Source organism: Dipodomys merriami, unplaced genomic scaffold (assembly GCF_024711535.1).
Source record: "Dipodomys merriami isolate MVZ:Mamm:240054 unplaced genomic scaffold, mDipMer1.0.p SCAF_19, whole genome shotgun sequence".
Classification (NCBI taxonomy): Eukaryota; Metazoa; Chordata; class Mammalia; order Rodentia; family Heteromyidae; genus Dipodomys; species Dipodomys merriami.
The window spans coordinates 7,839,539-7,859,076 of record NW_027203270.1 but is presented as its reverse complement, the minus strand read 5'-3'; the positions used below and the strand labels follow the sequence as shown (position 1 = coordinate 7,859,076).

The 19,538-nt window shown below is 45.6% G+C and overlaps 1 protein-coding gene across 3 annotated transcripts in view; it reads left to right on the top strand.

The window, feature by feature from the left end:
* Nucleotides 1-19,538, top strand: part of Hnf1b (HNF1 homeobox B) — a 59,764-nt gene that overhangs the window by 20,166 nt on the left and 20,060 nt on the right. For all 3 annotated transcript variants that reach the window (XM_070027165.1, XM_070027164.1, XM_070027163.1), the window contains exon 5: nucleotides 16,714-16,874. In XM_070027165.1, coding sequence (XP_069883266.1) covers nucleotides 16,714-16,874 — 161 coding nt within the window. The remainder of the gene's footprint in view (nucleotides 1-16,713; nucleotides 16,875-19,538) is intronic.

Here is a 19,538-nt window from a genome sequence, read left to right as displayed (position 1 = left end):
CACTGGAGGTGGGGGTGAGAGGGAGAGAGGAGAGAGAGAGATGCAAAGGCCTTTGAAGCTACCTGCTTCATGGAAGGCACAAGATCTGGCTTTATGCCTCAACCCACTTTTCAAGGGGAAGTAAAACTCACATGAGAAAGAAAGCAGGAAACATATCATACGTACACACACACACACACACACACACACACACACACACACACACACACACACACACACTAAACACACACACACACACACACACACACACACACACACACCTCCCCCTAATAAAATACAGTCAAATGAAGCATTCATCTTGGTTATCATTCTGGCTGTCCACAAGTACCCTGGAATAGGGATCAGTATATCTTTTCTATAAAGGTCAGATACTAAATATTTCAGGAAATCAGCCAATTTTTTCCTGTAAAGATCTATAAACTAAGTATTTTAGACATTTCAGGCCAGTCCTGGCCACTCAACTAGGCCTCTGGAACACAAAAACAGTCATAAGCTGTACATAAATGAACAGCATGGCTGGCTTTCAAGACTACTCTGTGGATAGGGATGGAAATTTGAAGTTTCCATTAATGTTTAATTTTTCACAGTGTGTTTTTAAAATATTTTAGTCATTTAAAAATGTAAAAGAGGGCTGGGAAGGTGGCTCAGTGGTAGAGGGCTTGTCTTGCATGGATGAGGCCCTGGGTTTGACTCCTCAGTACCACATAAGCAGAAAAAGTCAGAAGTGGCGCTGTGGCTCAAGTGGTAGAGCACTTGCCTTGAGCTGAAGAGCTGAGGGACAGCGCCCAGCCTCAGAGTTCAAGCCCCATGACTGAACAAAAAAAAAAAAAAAATGATGTGAAAGAGACTCTTAGCTCAATACTTCATATACAAACAAGTTGCTTGAGCCAGCAGACTTCAGTTGGCTGAAACCTCCCCCTTTCCCTGGACAACAGCCCTTTAGCTTTGCCCCTCTTTAGAATGGCCCAAGGAGTCCTGTTTCTGATCATCCTGGTACTCATGCTAAAGCCCAGCCCTATTAAATTAGTATTTCTGAGGATCTGGACAGACCTTATCCAAATGATCCAAAGTTATCCAAGTGAGCTTATTATGCAGCTGAATTTGAGAACTTAACTAGAAGGCTTCTCCCTGTAGAAGCCACTCTCAGGTTTGTGTTCAGATGCAGATTCTGATTGTGTGGCTGGAGGATGAGGCCCAAATATCTGCCGGTTGATGTTGTTGAAGAGGATGATTCAGGAAACTTACCTGGCATAACAGTCATCTTGGCGCTACTCAATTGGCATCTCATTTCCCCACCACTCAGCCTGCTTTTGCCTCCCATCACCAACCCCAACAAGCTCTTAACAATCTGGTGGGTAATGTCACAAAATCTTGGGCTGCAGAGATGGTCCTGAATTCCAACCTCCCCTTGGCCACTTATTGATGTATGACCCTGGGAAAGTTTCTGGGATCTCCAAGCCTGTTTGTTAGTGTGTCTGATGAAGATACCCATTCATGCAGATGAATAGAGAGATTAAATAGGATATAGATGATGGTATAGGATAAATAGAAGACTCCCGCCAATGATAGCTAGTCTCATTCCTTGAAGAAGCTTATTGTTTGTTGTTGTCATTTGAGGTTTCATTTCCCCTTTTCCATGTCCCACTTGGAGGTTTAGTTCAATCTTGATGTTTATAGAATTTGAGTATTTTCAACTAGGGGGCTTTTCTCCGCAGGTGTGGCAGACTCAGGCTGGCTTCTTGTCATATATTAGGCTGGCTTCTTGTCATATATTGGGCATGTTTCCTGGGCCTGGTCTATGACACCCACTAGGCATAGCCAGTGTCATAAAGCATTAGGCACAAATACACAAACAGTAAGAGGAAGCTGAGAAGTGTCCTGGAAGGGTTGGTGTTGGGAGCGGATGCTCATGACCATGGAGAAAAAGGTCAGGTTCATAGGATGACCGTGAATTTCTGCCACCACTAGAACATTTTTTTCCTGCTAGTAAATGGAGGTGTGAGTGCCCCACTTGTGTATATTGCTTGTTAGCAATTAGCTCTGGGAACCTGTCAATTAGAGGGGGCGGTTGTGTTTTGCTGGTGGAAGTTGGCATCTGAGAAGCCCACTGCCCTTTGTTTTTAGACCTTCCTGTCTCCTAAGGGCTGATGTGAGCACACTTAAGTGTGAGCATGCTCAGAGCCAGGCAAAGGAGATATAAGAAAGACTGAGACATGGCAACAGTGAGCCCTGAAGGCTTCTGCAAAACCCCTGAGGGCTGATTTTTCTGGAAGACACTTTGCTACTCTGTGAGCATGCTTTCCCTTGTCCTCTGCTTTGGCCAAGCAGCTTCTGCAAGAGCACACAGCACATGTGCTCGTCAGCCATAGAGGACTCACCAACCAGAGAGGACTCCGTCCTTCAAAGGCTTTTGGGAACCATAAAAGCCAAGTTTTGCTGGGCACTATTGTGCTCACTCCTGTAAAACTAGCTACTCAGGAGGCTGAGGTCTGAGGATGTTGGTCCAAAGCCAGCTCTGTCAGGAAAGTCCATAAGGTCTCATACTTCACATGTTGGAGGAACATGGTAGAGATGATCTTTAGAATTTAAGGGCATTCCAAAAGGGAAGTTTACAGGTGCTCACAGGAAGTCCCTTCTCAGGACTAGACTGAGGCATATGCATCTGAGAAGCAAGATATAGCTCCCTAAATTACACTTTGGCATCATGACCTTATGTACAGTCCTTAGCCTCTCTGAGCCTTTTCATTTCCCTGAATGGTTCTTTTTTTTTTTTTCTTTTTTTTCTCTTTTTTTCTTTCTTTTTTTGGGGGGGTCCGGTCGTGGGGCCTGAACTCTGGGCCTGGGCGCTGTCCCTCAGCTCTTCAGCTCAAGGCTAGAGCTCTACCACTTGAGCCACATCACCACTTCCAGCTTTTTTCTTTTTGCTTATGTGGTGCTGAGGAATCGAACCCAGGGCCTTGAGCATGCAAGGCAAGCGCTCTACCACTGAGCCACCTTCCCAGCCCCTGAGTGGGTTCTTGACAATGGTATGGTTTTGCTATTTCAACATGGAAGAATTTTCCTTTCTTTGAACTTTGGTTGTTATCTGAGACATCAGATGACCAACACTTAAGTATTAGCAATATCTGTGGTTCTTGAATCTCCTTCCCAAAATGTATAAAAATCATCAGAGGATCCTGTTAAAAATCTGCATGGTTTCTGCACCCATCCACATCTATATGATCAGAAGTTGGAAACAAGTGCCCTAAGATTTGGAAATACGACTAGTGTTAGACATCACTAGAGTAGAGAGAGCACACATTCTCAAGGATTGACTATAATTCTGATTGGTTCAACTGGGAGATAAGAGCTCAGATTAGAATTCAGGAGACCAGAGCCACTAAGAAGCAGGAGTGGGCGAACCATTTAACTTCTTGGGGATCTGGCAATGGAGGTCTTGGAGAGTGTATGTGTTACTTCTGATCTAGGGGGCCCAGGACTCTGTGGCTAGAAGTGCAGAAGGAGGTTTACCATTGTGATATTTTATTGTTAAGCTCATCATCTGCCTGCTTTCCTTCCCCTCCCTCACTCCAGTCCCCATTTCAGGAACTGTGTGCTGTTAGAAGCCTTCCACCTTTATTAGGGACCATTAGAGCTTTATAGCACCAGCACATTGGGTAGGGCCAGTCACAATAAACAGATTTATACTGGGGTATAAACGAGACACCTATAACTGTTGGAGGTTAACACTTTCAGGGCCTTTGAGTGGCAGCCTACATACCCATGCTTTTGGGTCCTGTCTACCACAGGATGCCTCTTCCTAATTGGCACCTTCTAGATTGGGTTGGTAATGAAGCCCAATGGAGTCCTTATTCAGCAAGGGCAGAAACCCTCTCAAAGATATCTTAGGTCTGTACAACATCAGTTTTCACAGTGGGCACAAAGTAAGTGCTTTATTTATCTCTGGGTTTGTTTTTGTTTTTGGTGATTTGGGCTGTGGTTTTGTGTGTGTGTGTGTGTGTGTGTGTGTGTGTGTGTGTGTGTGTGTGTGCTGGTACTGGGATTGAACTCAAGGCAGGGGCACTGTCTCTTAGCTTTTTCACTCAAGGCTGGCACCCCACTACTAGGGTCACCACTCCACTTCTAGCTTTTAGCTGGTTAATTGGAGAGAAGAGTCTTACAGACATTCCTGCCCAGGCTGGTTCAAATCCTGATCCTCAGATCTCAGCTTCCTTAATAGCTTGGATTACAGACTTGAGCCACCAGCATGCAGCCTCTCTGGGTGTTTTATAGATGAAAAGGAAAATGAGCAGCGCTGCTTCTTTTGTAATCTGAAATTCTGCTGCCAGGTGAAATATAGGGCTTGCATTGTTTCATATAGAGCAAAATTAGCAGGCCTTATTCCTATTGTGGAGAAAGCCAATGTGTATGCCTGTGTATGTCTGCTGAGTGGTGTGATTCTGAGCTATATATCCACATCGAAGCCCAAGTTGGATTTCTCCATCACTGTCCAGTCCAGGCCTGGTACAGGGCAGTCATTCCACAATTATGTGGAATGGAGACATCTGTCATAGTTTCCTGTCCAAATGCTTCATGTATAAATATTCTATTTTATGATTATTATTCAAATTTAGAGTTACCCAGTTTGATTTTACAAAACATCTGGATATATTATTCAAGTACATCTTCCCTTTTTCACCTCCATTAACACTGCCAACCTAAACTACATACTTGGCAAAATAATGCCGTTAAATACTATTCTTTGAAAGTTTTCAAAGAGCATAGTAGAACTTTCTCCCTCTTTCTACTAGCTTAGCTAGGTTTAGTCTACACTTTTAGTTTTGCTAGTTTCATCTTCTACTGGTTTAGTTCCTTTTATATCTATATAATACCTTATTGGTATTCCTTGAGCAGGCACAGAGCTAGAACTCCTCTTGCTGAATTTCCACTAAGTGAACAGAGATCCAAACTCACTGCTAATCTGGGCCATCTGGAGGACAGAAGCACAGCTGCCCATAGCCATCAGGTCTCTGGTGATGCTCTCTAAGCACTTGACTAATGCTCCTGTTCTCCCAGCAGAATAGAAGCTATTCCCCATCCACCTGCCAAAGTTTCCATGCACAACACCTACTTGGTGCTCTGTGATGCCAGTACGCATGAGCCTGTTGGATGATCAACAGCCATCTGTCATGGTGATGGTGATGATGATGGTGATGATGATGGTAATGGAGCTTCCCTAGTGACGGTGATGAAGAGGCTGGGGATGGCTAGGCAAATTCCCATAATGAGGCAGCTTTGACACTTGCCAGGCCTCAAAAGGATCTTGTCCCTGGGTACCACCTCCCAGTAGGGTACTGCTTATGAATAGGTCCCAGTGGAAACCCTGTCCTTTCCAAGGCAAGTTTATTAGCCCTTCAGTCACAATGCAGATGTCTGTTTATAGGAGCTTACTTTGTGTGGAAACCCAGTGGCTCAGTCTACTGATGGCTTTATAGCCTTTCTTCCATTGCCCAGACCTGCTAGGGGCATCACCATTCTCCTTGTCAGCCAAGCCCAAGAGGCTTTGTTGCAGCCACATTATCCCTGACTGCCTCTCGGAGAACACCCCAGGGGCCAGGACACTGTCTGCCCCCTCAGGCTTTTGGCCTAACAAGTCTACCATTAACCCTTCTTGGTTTTATCTTAATTTCTTTGGAGGAAAAAGGCATTTCAGTTGCTCATGTTGCCACAGTAAACTTCCATTAATTAACTCTTCTTTTTTCTTTTACCACCAATGGACTCTAAACTTGCTTCTAATATGGTGAAGATAAATATGGTTTCTCACCTGAAACCCCAAATGACCAGCTTGGGTGAATGGAAATGAGTCAGGCCACAAGAATAGAGAATGTGCCATGTAGATCTCTGTGTAAGAGCTCAGAGCAGAAGGCAGCCTTGTGAATCATACCTAGCCCTCTATGTACCTGGCTTGTGCCTTCAGACATGAAACTCTCATTAATCTCTCTTCCCCTCTCCTTTCTTTCTCTCCCTTCTTCTTCCTGCATCTTTTTGCATCCTTTTTTTTTTGGGGGGGGGGTCCCGTCATGGGGCCTGAACTCTGGGCCTGGGTGCTGTCCCTCAGCTCTTCAGCTCAAGGCTAGCGCTCTACCACTTGAGCCACAGCGCCACTTCCAGCTTTTTTCTTTTTGCTTATGTGGCCTCATGCATGCAAGGCAAGTGCTCTACCACTGAGCCAACCCTTCACTGAGCCCAACCCTTCTTCTTCCTTAAAAAAAAAAAAAAAAAAAAGGTGGTTTCCCTCCCCTCACCACAAAAAAAAAAAAAAAAAAAAAAAAAAGGGTAGGCATGGCAGCACATCCCAGCTACTTGAGAAGGCACAAAAGGATCATGAATTCAAGCCAGTCTGGGAAAATTGGTGAGAACTTATCTCAAAAAAAGAAAAAAGAAGAAAATATGAGGTGGAGAGAGGGAAGAAGAAAGGAAAGAAGTCTGGGAGAGTTGGAGGACAAATGTATAGTCACTTCTCCACCAATCAACAGACTTTATAGTGAGAGGGAGTGTGAAGCCCTCCTCCTTGTTGAAGCATAGGTCATTCATTCTCATTGACTCATTCAACAAATATTTGAGTATCTGGCCTAGGCCAGGGTCTGTACAAGGCACTGAGGAGACCATGGAAAAGACAGTCAGGCCCTGCCCTTGTGAGCTTCCATTCCCATGTAGGACGCAACCAAGAAACAAACCCAAACTATTATTGGGTCACCAGAGAGTGGCTTAACATATCTGAAGTCAACTTAGGGGTCACGGGGAGGGGGAAATGGAGTCAGCTTTCTGAATGACCCTAGAAAGAGGGAGTTTAAACAAGCTCATCATCTCAGAACCCGAGCTCTCCAGCCTGGGTTTTGAGGCACCCTGAGAAGAGACAGTGTAAAATACTGACATGAATGAGTGTTACTCAAGTTCAAGGGCCAAGACCAGGGTGAGTTCTTTCTTCTTTCTCCTGTAGCAATGATCAACAGGCTGCAGTGGTTCATTGCCAAACACCTGATTTTGGCAAGCAGAACCCTGCTTTCCGGAAAGGACCAAGTGTGGTCCTCGTTGGCCTCAGGTCAACTCTAGGGAAGGACTCACATTCAGTGTCTGTCCTTTTTCCTTCTGTTTCTACCATGTTTTCAGGAGCTTAATGCACATTCAGCACCTGTTCTCAACCAAGATGCTTTTGGTGGTAGACTATTGTTGCTCTCTCTCTCTCTCTCTCTCTCTCTCTCTCTCTCTCTCTCTCTCTCTCTCTCTCTCTCTCTCTCTCTCTCTCTTTCCCTCTCTCTCTCCCTCTCCCTCTCCCTCTCTCTCTCTCAATTACATTTGCTTGGTTTTTTTTTAAATAAGAAAACCAGTTTGTGGGCTTCCCTGAAGTATCACTCAACTTTTTACTCCTTCAGTCAAGAATGTTTACCATCCCCCTGCAGACCAGTCTGTGTTTCTCCTTTCCTATGAATTGGGCTACTATCTAAGCCAATTTCCACTCTAGGATCCAGCCTTGAAACCAGCCCAGTGTTTAAACTACTTTCATCTTCCCTCAGCTTCTTACTCCCAGCCTTTCAGATTTTTTAATCCCCTAAACACTTTGCAAACATTCCATCTTTAGCCTTCGAGGGAAATATTATAAAGAACTGATAGCACAATAAATAAATAAATAAATATCCTGCATCACACAAATGAGGAAACTGAGGCAGCAATGGTCTTTCATTTGATTGCTTTCATTTCTGAAGTTCCCAAAGTCCAGGAACTGTTCACATTCTTTTAACTCCCAATGAGTGTCTCAGACTGAATCATTTTTGTTTCTCTGTCTCTGTGCTCTCAAAGAGAGAGAGAGAGAGAGAGAGAGAGAGAGAAACTTAGATGAAGTGGGGTAGAGGAGGGGTGTCAAGGTATAATCCTGTGTCATCAAGACTATAGCTCAATCCCTGGCTCAATTGTGGCCTCCTAGGAAAACCGTTCTCTCTAGCCATCCTTTATTGATATGGCTGCTGCTTTTTGAAAGAACTTCCTCTTTGGAGTGCTGGCTCCCTCCTACCTGAGTTGAAATTCCCAGTTCCCAGACTCAAGGGGTTGGGCTGTGCGCTGCATGAGGTTAGGAACACAGGGGAAGAATGTGTGTGACAGAACCCTGGCCAGTTGAGTAATGTTTACTCTGCCGGTGGCTGGGGACGCTCACTCATGCTGGCAGAGGTCCACCAGTCAGAGGAACATTCCTGCATTATCAGGGATGGGAGATTGGCTTTGAAATGTCAAGGGTGAAGGCATCCCACCAGGCTGGGTGCAGCTCACAGATCCCAATGGAGGGAATCCCTCGAGTTTCAGTGTCAAAGAGCACATAGGAAACAAGCTGCCCCCACACTGCCCAAGACTCCCCCATTTCTCTTCTTTTACTAGAAAAGAAGAATTCTGGATATGACTTCCTGGATGACATTGCTCTTCTGTTTACCTCATGTTCTGTCTCTCAGCATGTTTATATCCTAGTGTTTCTCTGGTATTTTTTGTTCATTTGTCATTGTAGCATCTAAAAAATTTGGGAGCCCCTGTGCCCATTTTACAGAAAGAAGGGCCAAGACCCAAATCTTGCCTGATGGAGAATCTTCAGAGAGTTAGGACAGGCAGAGACGAAGATGAAGAGGGAGAAGGAGAAGGAGAAGGAAAGGGAAAAGGAGAGGAAGAAGGGCCTGGTATAATAGTGGGCACCTATAATCCTGATTACTCAGTAGACACAGAGAGAAATAGGAGGATCACAGTTCCAAGCTGATCTCTGGCATAAAGGTGAGATCCTATCTGAAAAATAGAGGAAAAAATACTAGGGAGTGTGGCTCAAGTGGTAAAGTGCCTGACTAGCCAGTCCAAGGTCCTGAATTCAAATCCAAACATCACCCAAAAATATCTGTCTAGAGGCTAGAGGTGCACTGATCTTCCACATTGTAAGACTAGATTCCTAGCTGGTTTGCAAAGCACTTAATAAAGCTGGATTGGCTATTCAGGGCAGTACAAGTTGAAGTCATAAGTACTTTCTGAAGTGTTTCTGAGCCAGCATCGTGCTTAATGACCCCCTGAGCTCCTCTCTGTGGTCCTCCTGTCAGATAGTTGTGTCTCTTTCAACAACATGCACATTCAGGTCTGTATAGTCCAATATAGGCATCCTAAAAATCACTAGCCGTTGCTAAGTTGAGAGAGAGGAAGGAAGGGAGGAAGGAAGGGAGGAAGGAAGGAAGGAAAGAAGGAAGGAGGGAGGGAGGGAGGGAGGGAGAGAGAGAGGGAGGGAGGGAGGAAAAAGAAGTTGTAGGGATGATTGGAAGACACTCATAAAAAGTTTAGCAGTGGCACATTTTAAAAAGATAAACATCCAGTCAGGTATTGGTGGCTCACACATATAATCCTAGCAATTTAGGAAGCTGAGATCTGAGAATCACAGTTCAAAGCCAGCCCAGGCAGAAAAATCCATGAGACTCTTACCGCTAATAAACCACCAGAAAACTGAAAGTAGCTCAAAGTGGTAGATCACTAGCCTTCAACAAAAAAGGCTCAGGGACAGTGCCCAGACCCCGAGTCTAAGCTCCATGACTAACCATCATCATCATCATCATCATCATCATCATCATCATCATCATCATCATCATAATCTTCTTCTTCCTCCTCCTCCTCCTCCTCCTCCTCCTCCTCCTCCTCCTCCTCCTCCTCCTCCTTCTCCTTCTTCATCCAATAAAACATTAGCAGAGGTCTTATAAGAATTAAATGATTAAGAAGTATATTAATATTGTCCAAAAGTAAAAGTGATACCTGAGCTTGAAAAGGTCCTGAAATCTGCCTGCAGAGGTGGTGTCAGGCCGTAAGTTAGCATGAAGTGGCAGACAAATGATTGAGATCAGAGGACTGTCAGGACTCCAGATGGGTATGGGTATGCCACGGTGGCTGGCAGATGTTTAAGGTCTGTCTGTGTGCATGCACAGCACAGTCAGTGTATTCCTGCATGACCTCCTGCAGCTGGATGCTGATTTCAGAACTCACCTGATGTTTCTCCGAAATGGAATTCACTTGGCTTTCAAAGATTCCCTAATATAGCAGTGGAATCGGAACAGATCTGCACTTTCAATACACTTGCGGCTGCAGAATTGACTGTATTTTCTCCCTCTGCTGGGAGAGACACTTCTTGTTCTCTGGCATGTGTACTCAGAGCAGCTGAAGCCTCATTCCTCCATTCAGCAAATAGTCACAGTGCCAGGTGCTCTGAGGATGTGACAATGAGTAAATGCCATCTCTTCCTTTTAAGAAGGTGAAGTAAACATATCAGGATACAGGGTGACCCACTCTTGCTGTAGGAGTCCCTAGAGCATGTAAACTACAAAAGACAAAGGCGCTAACTACAAGGATGAAGCAAGGAGAGTTATCCATGGAGCCAAGCACAGGGATTACACACCTATAATCCTATGTGCTTGGAAAGTGGAAACAGGACAGTTGTAGACCAAGACCAATCCAGGCCAAAATACATAAATGAATCAAAAACCCTATCTCAACATATGAGCTGGGTGTCATGGTACACATCTGTAATCCTAGCCATGTGGGAGCCGTAAGTAGGAGATTCACAGTCTGAGGCCTGCCTGGGCAAAATTAGCAGGAGGCTGTATGTGCCAAATAAAGGGGAAAAAAGCTGAGGTTGTAGCTCAAGTAGTAGAGAACCTGCCATCCCTAAATTAAAAAAAAAAAAAAAAAGATTCTTAGAGGAAATGGTATTTAGTCCTCTTAAGAGATATGACATGGGGCTGGGAATGTGGCTCAGTGGTAGAATGCTTGCCTCACATACATAAGGCCCTGAGTTCAATTCCTCAGCACCACCACATATACAGAAAAAGCTGGAAGTGGGCCCTGTGGCTCAGGTGGTAGAGCGCTCACCTTGAGCTGAAGAGCTCAGAGACAGCACCCAGGCCCAGAGTTCAGACCCTTATGACTGACCAAAAAAAAAAAAAAAAAAAAAAGAGAGAGAGAGAGAGAGAGACGGCATGAAGAACTTTTCTGTCAGAGATCAACATAAGCAACGGCTGCAGAAACCAGACACATAGCAGAGACATGTGAGGACAGCACTGTGGCGAGGCTGTATGGCAAACTGCAGTCAGGTACCAAGGCTACCTGTCCCAGTCTCAGGTGTTGGAGATTTGCCAGGAACCAAGCAGCGAGGGAGAAGCCATCTGAAGTTTCCAAGGGCAGTGATACATGTAATTCTGTTTTAGACAAGAACGCCACAGCTGGGCGCCAGTGGCTCATGCCTGTAATCCTAGCTACTCAGGAGGCTGAGATCTGAGGATCATGCTTCAAAGCCAGCCCGGACAGGAAAGTCTGTGAGACTCTTAACTCCAGTTAACCACCAGAAAACTGGAAGTGGTCCTGTGGCTCACGTGGTAGATCATTCACCTTGAGCTGAAGAGCTCAGGGACAGCACCCAGGTCCAGAGTTCAAGCCCCATGACCGACAAAAAACAAAAACAAAACAAAAAGGAACACCAGGCTGCATCAGTTCCTCTTTTCCAAGTAGGAACAGCTGTTACATTTAGAGCATCTGTTGCATGACAAGCATGGCCTACTTACTGTCACATCCATGAGCTCATTCAGTCTCCTTCCCAACAACCTACGGAGTAGGTATATTAGAGCTGAAAGAAAAAACCAAAAAACCTATAGCCCAGTGCTGTGTCTCATGCCTGTGGTCTAAACTACTCAGGAGGTTGAGATCTGAGGATCACAGTTCAAAGCCAGCCCTGGAAGTTAAGTCCATGAGACTCTTATCTCCAATTAACGCCCAAGAAGCTATGGTTCAAATGGTAGAGCACTAGTATTTAGCAAAAAAAAAGTCAAGGCCAACACCCAGGCCCTGAGTTCAAGCTCAAGGACCAACACACAACACACAACACACACACACACACACACACACACACACACACACACACACACACACACACACACACACACACACACACAGGGGAGAGAGAGAGAGAGAGAGAGAGAGAGAGAGAGAGAGAGAGAGAGAGAGAGAGAGAGAGAGAAAGACATAGACAGTCAGGCAAGCAGGCAGACAAGCAAACAAACGGAGAACTGAGGTCCAGGAAGCTTAATTACACTCTGCCAGGGTCATGCAGCTATTCTGTAATGGAGCCAGGATTTAAACCCAGATCATCTGGCACTAGAACTTCCACATTTTGTACTCCACTTTGGCCCTCACTTCAAGTATTCTTTTGAATTTGTGAAATACCACATGTCTCTTCTTCTAACACGAGGACTTATTTATGATGTATCCTTGTGTCCCATACCACCCTCACCCCCACCCCCAACCCCCTTGGCCAGACACCTCTCAATGCACCCTCTATCCCCATATCCATGTCTCCTTAGGGTACTTCTCTCCCTACTTTCCCACTAAGGGACACCAGCAGACAGGATGCAGGGGCAGGATGCAGGCAGAGTCCAGCTGATGATCTGCCTCCTGCCCACCTCTCTGGTCTGCACCGACCACGGTTTCCATCCCAATAATGAGCAGTCCTAGGGTGAGGAGATGAGATGAATGGCAAAGCTGTGGTCAAAACAGGAACCCCCAATTCCCAGCCAGGATGCGATCCCTTAGCCAGAAGTCTTAACTGGAGATTCAGAGGTATCCTGATCTTTAGCAGAAGCCCCCCCTCCCTTGTATTTCTTACATAACAAAGTTGCACTGGGGAAGAGCCTTAGGCTCTGCTGCCTGGATTCTAATCAATGACTCTGGCTCTCTCCGGCCATGCTCCCTTGTGAAAAAGGCTTTTGTTTCCTGCGGATATACTTGGTTAATTATTTTTAAATAAATAATTGTGTAGCCTGTGCTAGGGGAGAAGCCTCCTGCCCCCACCCCCGTGACCCATATTTGATTGTCAGAGGGCTGGCCCTTATTCCTCAGCCAAATTAAATAGGCTAAATCCAGAGACTGTTTGGTTTGAGAGCAAATCGATGATGGGGACAGGCTGAGAGGTGAGCACACAGCTGACCCTTGCATTATCACCACTCGCTCGGGAGCAGGGCATCTTGGGAAGGTAAACAGCTGGTCAGAGAGTCAGGTGAGAACCAAGGTGAAATCCAGATCCTCCACAACGAAGGAATAGCTGGGCAGCAGCCAGGCCTCCAATCAAGTTGCTTTAGAGGCAATGCATCAATAGTTCTGCCTGAGCCAGGAACCCCTGGCCACTGTCTCCATTCAGAACGTAGGATCCTAGAATCTCAGGGCCTGCCCACAGTCACCATGTTAGCTGCATGTTAAAGATGTTATTGTTAATCCTCAAAGAGCCCTGTTGAGGATTGGTTCTCTCCTTTTTATGGAAGGGTCAGAGAGGGATAACAATTATCCCATGATCACACATCTATGAAGAACCAAAGCAAGCTGGGTACAGTGGCTTGTACCTGTCATCCCAGCTACAAGGAAAGCTGAGATGGGAAGATTGTGGTTTCAGGCCAGACTAAAGGGGAAAACTCCATCTTGACAGAAAGAAGCTAGGCATGATGCCACACTCCTACCATACCAACTTTAGCAGGAATCATAGGAAGATTGTGGTCCAGATGTAACCTGGGAAAAAAGCAAAAACCTTCTCTCACAATAACCAATGCAAAAAAGATCGGAGGTATTGCTTAGCAGTAAACCAATTGGTTTTCTAAGAGTAAAGGCCCTGAGTTCAACACCCCCCCCAATACCTCAAAAAAGGAGGGGCAAGGTTTGAACCTAAGTTTGTCTAGTTGTACACCCCATTGTCTTCCCATTGCCCCTCATTGCTAGAACATTCTTTTTTTTTTTTTTTTTTTTTTTTTGTCGGTCGTGGGGCTTGAACTCTGGGCCTGGGCACTGTCCCTCAGCTCTTCAGCTCAAGGCGAGCACTCTACCACTTGAGCTACAGCGCCACTTCCGGTTTTCTGGTAGTTTATTGGAGATAGGAGTCTCACGGTCTTTCCTGCCCGAGCTGGCTTTGAACCACGATCCTCAGATCTCAGCCTCCTGAGTAGCTAGGATTACAGGCGTGAGCCACCAGCGCCCGGCTAGAACATTCTTTTATTGATTGTAAATCTGCCTCATTTTAAAAAATTGGATCTACCTCTGCCTTTGGAGAATCTTCTGCCTTCATATGGTTCAAATCTCTTTCTTTTACATACATCCTATTGAAAGATTCCACTGACAATCTACTGGCCACTGAGAGTGGAGAAAACCCAATGGCCAATGGGAGAAGAATGACCTAACAAGCCAAGGGAAAGTAGTAGAAGATGGTAGCTAGGCGCTGTAAAACTGCAGAAGACAGACAGACATGATCAGGGCAGAGTTGCTAAAGAGGTAGAAGCCTTTCCTCCTTTTAATTTCATGGCTTCTGTTCTTTCTCAAAAATGTAGTCCCTTGGACCAATAACCATTGAATTCCAGTGTCAAAACCACTCCTACTAGGAGCCCTTTGAGCCAAAGCAACCAGTAGATAAGCTAATAGTACACACATCAAGCCATGTCAGTCTAACTAGTTGTTCTTAAAGATTTGAACTCTGTTTTAGTCAGGTGCCAGTGTTCCACATCTGTAATCCAGCTACTCAGATCCAGAGTATCACAGTTCAAAGCCAAGCAGAAAGCTCTCTGAAACTTGCCTCTAAAATAACTAGCAAAGAGCAGGACTGGAGGTATGCCAGTCAGGCAAGCAAACTGAGTTGTGAGGCCTTAGTTTAAACTCTAGTATTGCCCTAAAATTAAAAGAACAAACAAATTTTTAAAACTCTGCTTTAGCATTTGTTTTTCTTTTCTGCTCCCCTGCTCCCAGACCTTTTAAGCTTTAGGTCAGAACAGTGTTGGGTAATAGCCTTAAGAGGATCCTGGGAAAACTGATAGGAGTCTTTTTCTTGGTAAGTTTTAGCTTAGTGAATCATATAGGCTGCTAGCCATAGCAGCTTACCTGGCTGGCTCCAGAGGAGACTTTGTAGCCTTCCCTGGAAGGTGTGGCAGAAGGCAGGACAGGGGATGGTTCACCTTGGAACACTGGACAAAAAGAGACAGGGCCACTTCTCCAAATGATTCCAGGCCTGGTGCATTGTCTTACAAGTGTTCAAGACAAATCTCCCTCTCCAAACTTTTTCATCAGATCCAAAGCAAAACAAAGCAACCCCCACAAAAAATATTGTGTATATGTGTGTGTGCGTGCTTGTGTGTGTGTGTGTGTGTGTGTGTGTGTGTGTGTGTGTGTGTGTGTGTGTGTGTGTGTGTGTGTGTAAGATGTCCCCAAATAGCTCAATCTTCTTGGCTTTTTTTTTTTTTTTTGCCATTCCTGGGGCTTGAACTCAGTGTCTGGGCACTGTTCCTGATCTTCTTTTGCTCAAAGCTAGCACTCTACCACTTGAGCCACAGCACCACTTCTGGCTTTTCCTCTTTATGTGGTACTGAGGAATTGAACCCAGGACTTTATGCAAGTTGGGCAGGCACTCTACCACTAAGCCACATTCCCAGCCCTCTCCGATTTTTCATAGATACTCTAACAGGATTTTCTTCTACAAGGTGACCCTGGTTCTTCGTCTTTTTGGTTTCTTTCAGTCCCCTGGTACTCTGTCTAGCATTTTTCCTTTCTGAGAACAGCAGCAGTGAGACTGTAAGCAAGCTTGGTTCTCCCCTACCTTGCACACCAAACTACAGTGGTCCCTAAGAATCCACATCCACCCCAATGTGCTGCTTGCTTGCTTCCCACATCTTTGAGCTGGTGTGCCCTCCTATCTCCCTCCCCTCTACACTCCCCCCACCCTCCAACCTCAGTGCTCTGAAAGTCAGCCAGATGGGACCCCAGCAAAGGAATGTGAGTCCCAGAGCCAAACCCTGCTAGCTGCAGCCCTGTTCCTATCCTGCTTGCCAACCGTGTCTCTGAGCATTTGTGGATTGGCCAAAACTGGTACCCAGAACTGATTGCCAGAGCTCAAAGTTCTCACTGGTCACAGGACAAGTGCATCTTTGTCGAATGTTCTACTCCTCATACTCTGTGGCCTCACACTGCAGATGCATTTCTAGGAGGTATTTTGAAGAAGAAAATATTCCAGCCAGTATTGTAATGTAATAAAAGGTCAACCTCAGCTTCTAAACTGTAACAAACCTGTGCTGAAGTGGTAACCAGCAGGATGTGTTCATTCAGCAAAAGTTTATTAAGCCAGATGCTGGTAGTTCATGCCTGTAATCCTAGCTACTCAGGAGGCTGAGATCTGAGGATCAGGGTTTGAAGCCAGCCCAGGCAGGAATATCCAGGAGACTCTTACCTACAATTAGCTAGCAAAACAAAACAAAAACAAAAAGAAAGAAGTAAAGCTATGGTTCAAGTAGTAGAATGCCAGCCTTAAGCATAAAAGCTAAGGGATAGTACCTCATCCCTGAGTTCAAGCTCCATTACCAATACACACACACAAAAGTTTATTGAGTGGCTACCAGGTGTCAAGATACTGAGGATGCATCAATGAACAAAACAAGACAGATAAAAATATACTACCCTTATGAAGCTTACTATCTTGAATACATTGGAGGCCATGCCAACCTTACCCTGAGAAAGACAGCTGGTATTTCCTGTGGGTGGACAGGGGAGGAGAAAGCAATTTTATTTTCTTGTCATCCAGCCTTGAAAACAAGGGGCACTGAGTCAGTGTTCCAGGGCCCTGGCGACACTAATGTTCTCTATTGGGCTCATGTTGTTTTGCAGGAGTTCGCTACAGCCAGCAGGGAAACAATGAAGTCACTTCCTCTTCAACAATCAGTCACCACGGTAACAGCGCCATGGTGACCAGCCAGTCAGTTTTGCAGCAAGTCTCCCCAGCCAGCCTGGACCCCAGCCACAATCTCCTCTCACCTGATGGTAAAATGGTGAGTACACCTGGGCCATTGTAGCTCGGGAGCTGATAAGATAAGAGGCAAAACAAACACAACTTCTCACAAGGCCTGCCTCAAACAATGAACCATTGTAGCCCCACCAGAGAAAATGGGGGCTGCCCAGAATTGGAACGGAAAGGTAGGCTGGTGACCCAGCCTTTGGCGGGTAGAAGAGGTGTTCGGTTTGAACCTAGCTAATAAATCTGACAGAGCTCTGCTCTCATTTTATTGATTGAATGCCTCATAAAGGAGCAAGCCGGGTGGGACACTGTTTGTTTTGGGGCTGCCAGTGACATTTGTGTTGATAAAATGTTCATTCATCCCTCTCCTCCAAGACCTCCAAAGCCAGTTGTTTTTGGGTCTTTCCCCCCCCCACTTTAACCTACAGAAAACCTCACTTTGGGACAAGTCCCCACTTTATCCATTCCCCCTGGTATTGGGGAATACCATTAACGAGACAGAATTGAGTGGATGACAGGCCAGGAGAAGCTTCCAGAACTGTGATCCTGAAGGACACTGCCTGTGTAGATCACACAAAATGGCAGGCAGGGTGGGGCGGTGCTTAGAGGGTGAGAAACCCTGACTTTGAAGTTACAATGACTTGCTGTTCCACACTGAGTGGTATAGCCTTGGGCAAGTTACTGAACTACCTCTTTTCCTCATCTATAAAATGGGGGTAACAGCATTAGGGTTCTGGGGAAGGGGGTAGCGAGACGTTTGTTCAGCTCCGTAAATACTTTATGAACAGCAGTGTTGTTTTGTCAGTATCAGTGTCATTCCCATTAAATGAAGCTCTTAATATCCATACCTGGAGTGTCCCCCTCCCCCGATACCCAGCTATAAATTTAGCCCACTTGCTAAGGGACAGGATTCTTAGAATTTCCAAGGTTCTTATTCTTTAGCAATCAGAAGGGCCAGGTAGAGGGACCTGTGGGACAAGAGAAGGATTATGCTAGCCACCGGGGAGGGTAGGAAATGGAAAACTTTATTCTTTGGGTCATGCTCTATTTCAGGGGTGGGAGGAGCGGAAGGTGGAGCAAGGTGTCTGACCTCAAGGCCCTTGGGGGCCAGAGTGGGGGAAGGGCAGGGAGGGGGGCAGAGAGCAGATGCCATTCTAGACCTTGACGTGTGTGCTGTGTAGGCAACACAGGAATAGCGAGTGAGTCACAGGTGATCAGGTCCCCAGATCCCTGGAGGAAAACAAAAAATAGTTCCTAAGCAGACCATGGCCCAGCCAACTCTAGTTTCAGGGGGACCTGAGCTGGTTGACCTGGTGTGAGTCCTTGCAAACAAAGGAAAGGGCACTTGCTGGGAGGCCTTTTTGCAGCCCCTGCCCTCCCCTCTTCCCCAACTCCACCATCCCATAGGAAAGATCCTTCTTCCGGAAGAACAATTTATGTCAGCTACCTTGAGAGAGGCACCGGCAAGTCTTTATGATTTCTCAAGAGTCACGTCAAGACCCAAACAAGTTAGAGTTAAGCATTATCCAGGCTTCTATTAAGGAAAAAAAAAAAGCGCAGGGAGAGGGTTGGGCTGTGGCAGAAATCTTCATTTCCTTCCAAGTCTTAGGCCAGGAATATGGCTCAGAGACAGGGTCCTTGTCTAGCATGTGTGAGGTCCTGGGTTTGAGTCACAAGAAGTAACTAAATAAATCCCACTCTCAGTCTCTAACTTCTTGAAGGCCCCCAGAGTTAACTCTCTGAGCTCTCCCACTGCTCTTTTAAGAGGCAATGTGCTTCACCCACACCCTGGCTGCTCCCAATACTGCCTGCAGACACACTTTTTTCTTTCTTGTGTTCTGCTCTGCAGCATCCTAAATGGGAAGTATATTATTGGATTGATGATTGACCAAAACAACACACCTCGACCTTAGCAAACATCTGGAGGCTTGTTTGCAGGGACCAGCTTCTTGCTGGTCTCCCAACACTCTGCTTCATATGTTATGTCACTGGATGCCCAAATTCAAGAGTCTGTTCTCAGTTAATGGATAACAAGGTCATCACAGATCTTGGCCCACCAAGGCAAGAGAGGGTTAAAATGGAACAGGACCAGAGGGTCCAAGCTGTGGTGTTTCATTTATTTATTAGCAATAAGGTAGAAAAGTTGTTTCTCAATTTTCATCTGTACAATGGGAAAGGAGGATAAGAATATCTATGTCAGTGGGGCACCGGTGACTCGTGCCTATAATTCTAGCTACTCAGGAAGCTGAGATCTGAGGATCACGTTTCAAAGCCAGCCCGGGCAAGAAAGTCCATGAAACCCTTATCTCCAATTAAACACCAGAAAACCAGAAGTGGCATTGTGGCTAAGTAGTAGAGCGCTAACCTTGAGCTGAAGAGCTCAGGGACAGTGCCCAAGCCCAGAGTTCAAGCCCCACAACTGACCAAAAAGAAAAAAAAAATAATACCCATGTCATAGAGTTGCTGAGAAGATTGTTTATAGCTCAGGTCTTTTGAGAGTAAGCTAATTTTCATTAGGACACACTCTGAAACCTTCCTCCAGGCGTTGGTATTGCAAATAATGCCATCCATCTGAGCTCTTCAAATGGAAGAGCAGAAAGCTATTCCATTGCAGGAACCCTGGCTCCATGCCAAATGGGTTTTCTTTGACAAAAAGCTAGCCAAATTGAGGGTTGCAATCTGTACGTGTCTGTAGGTT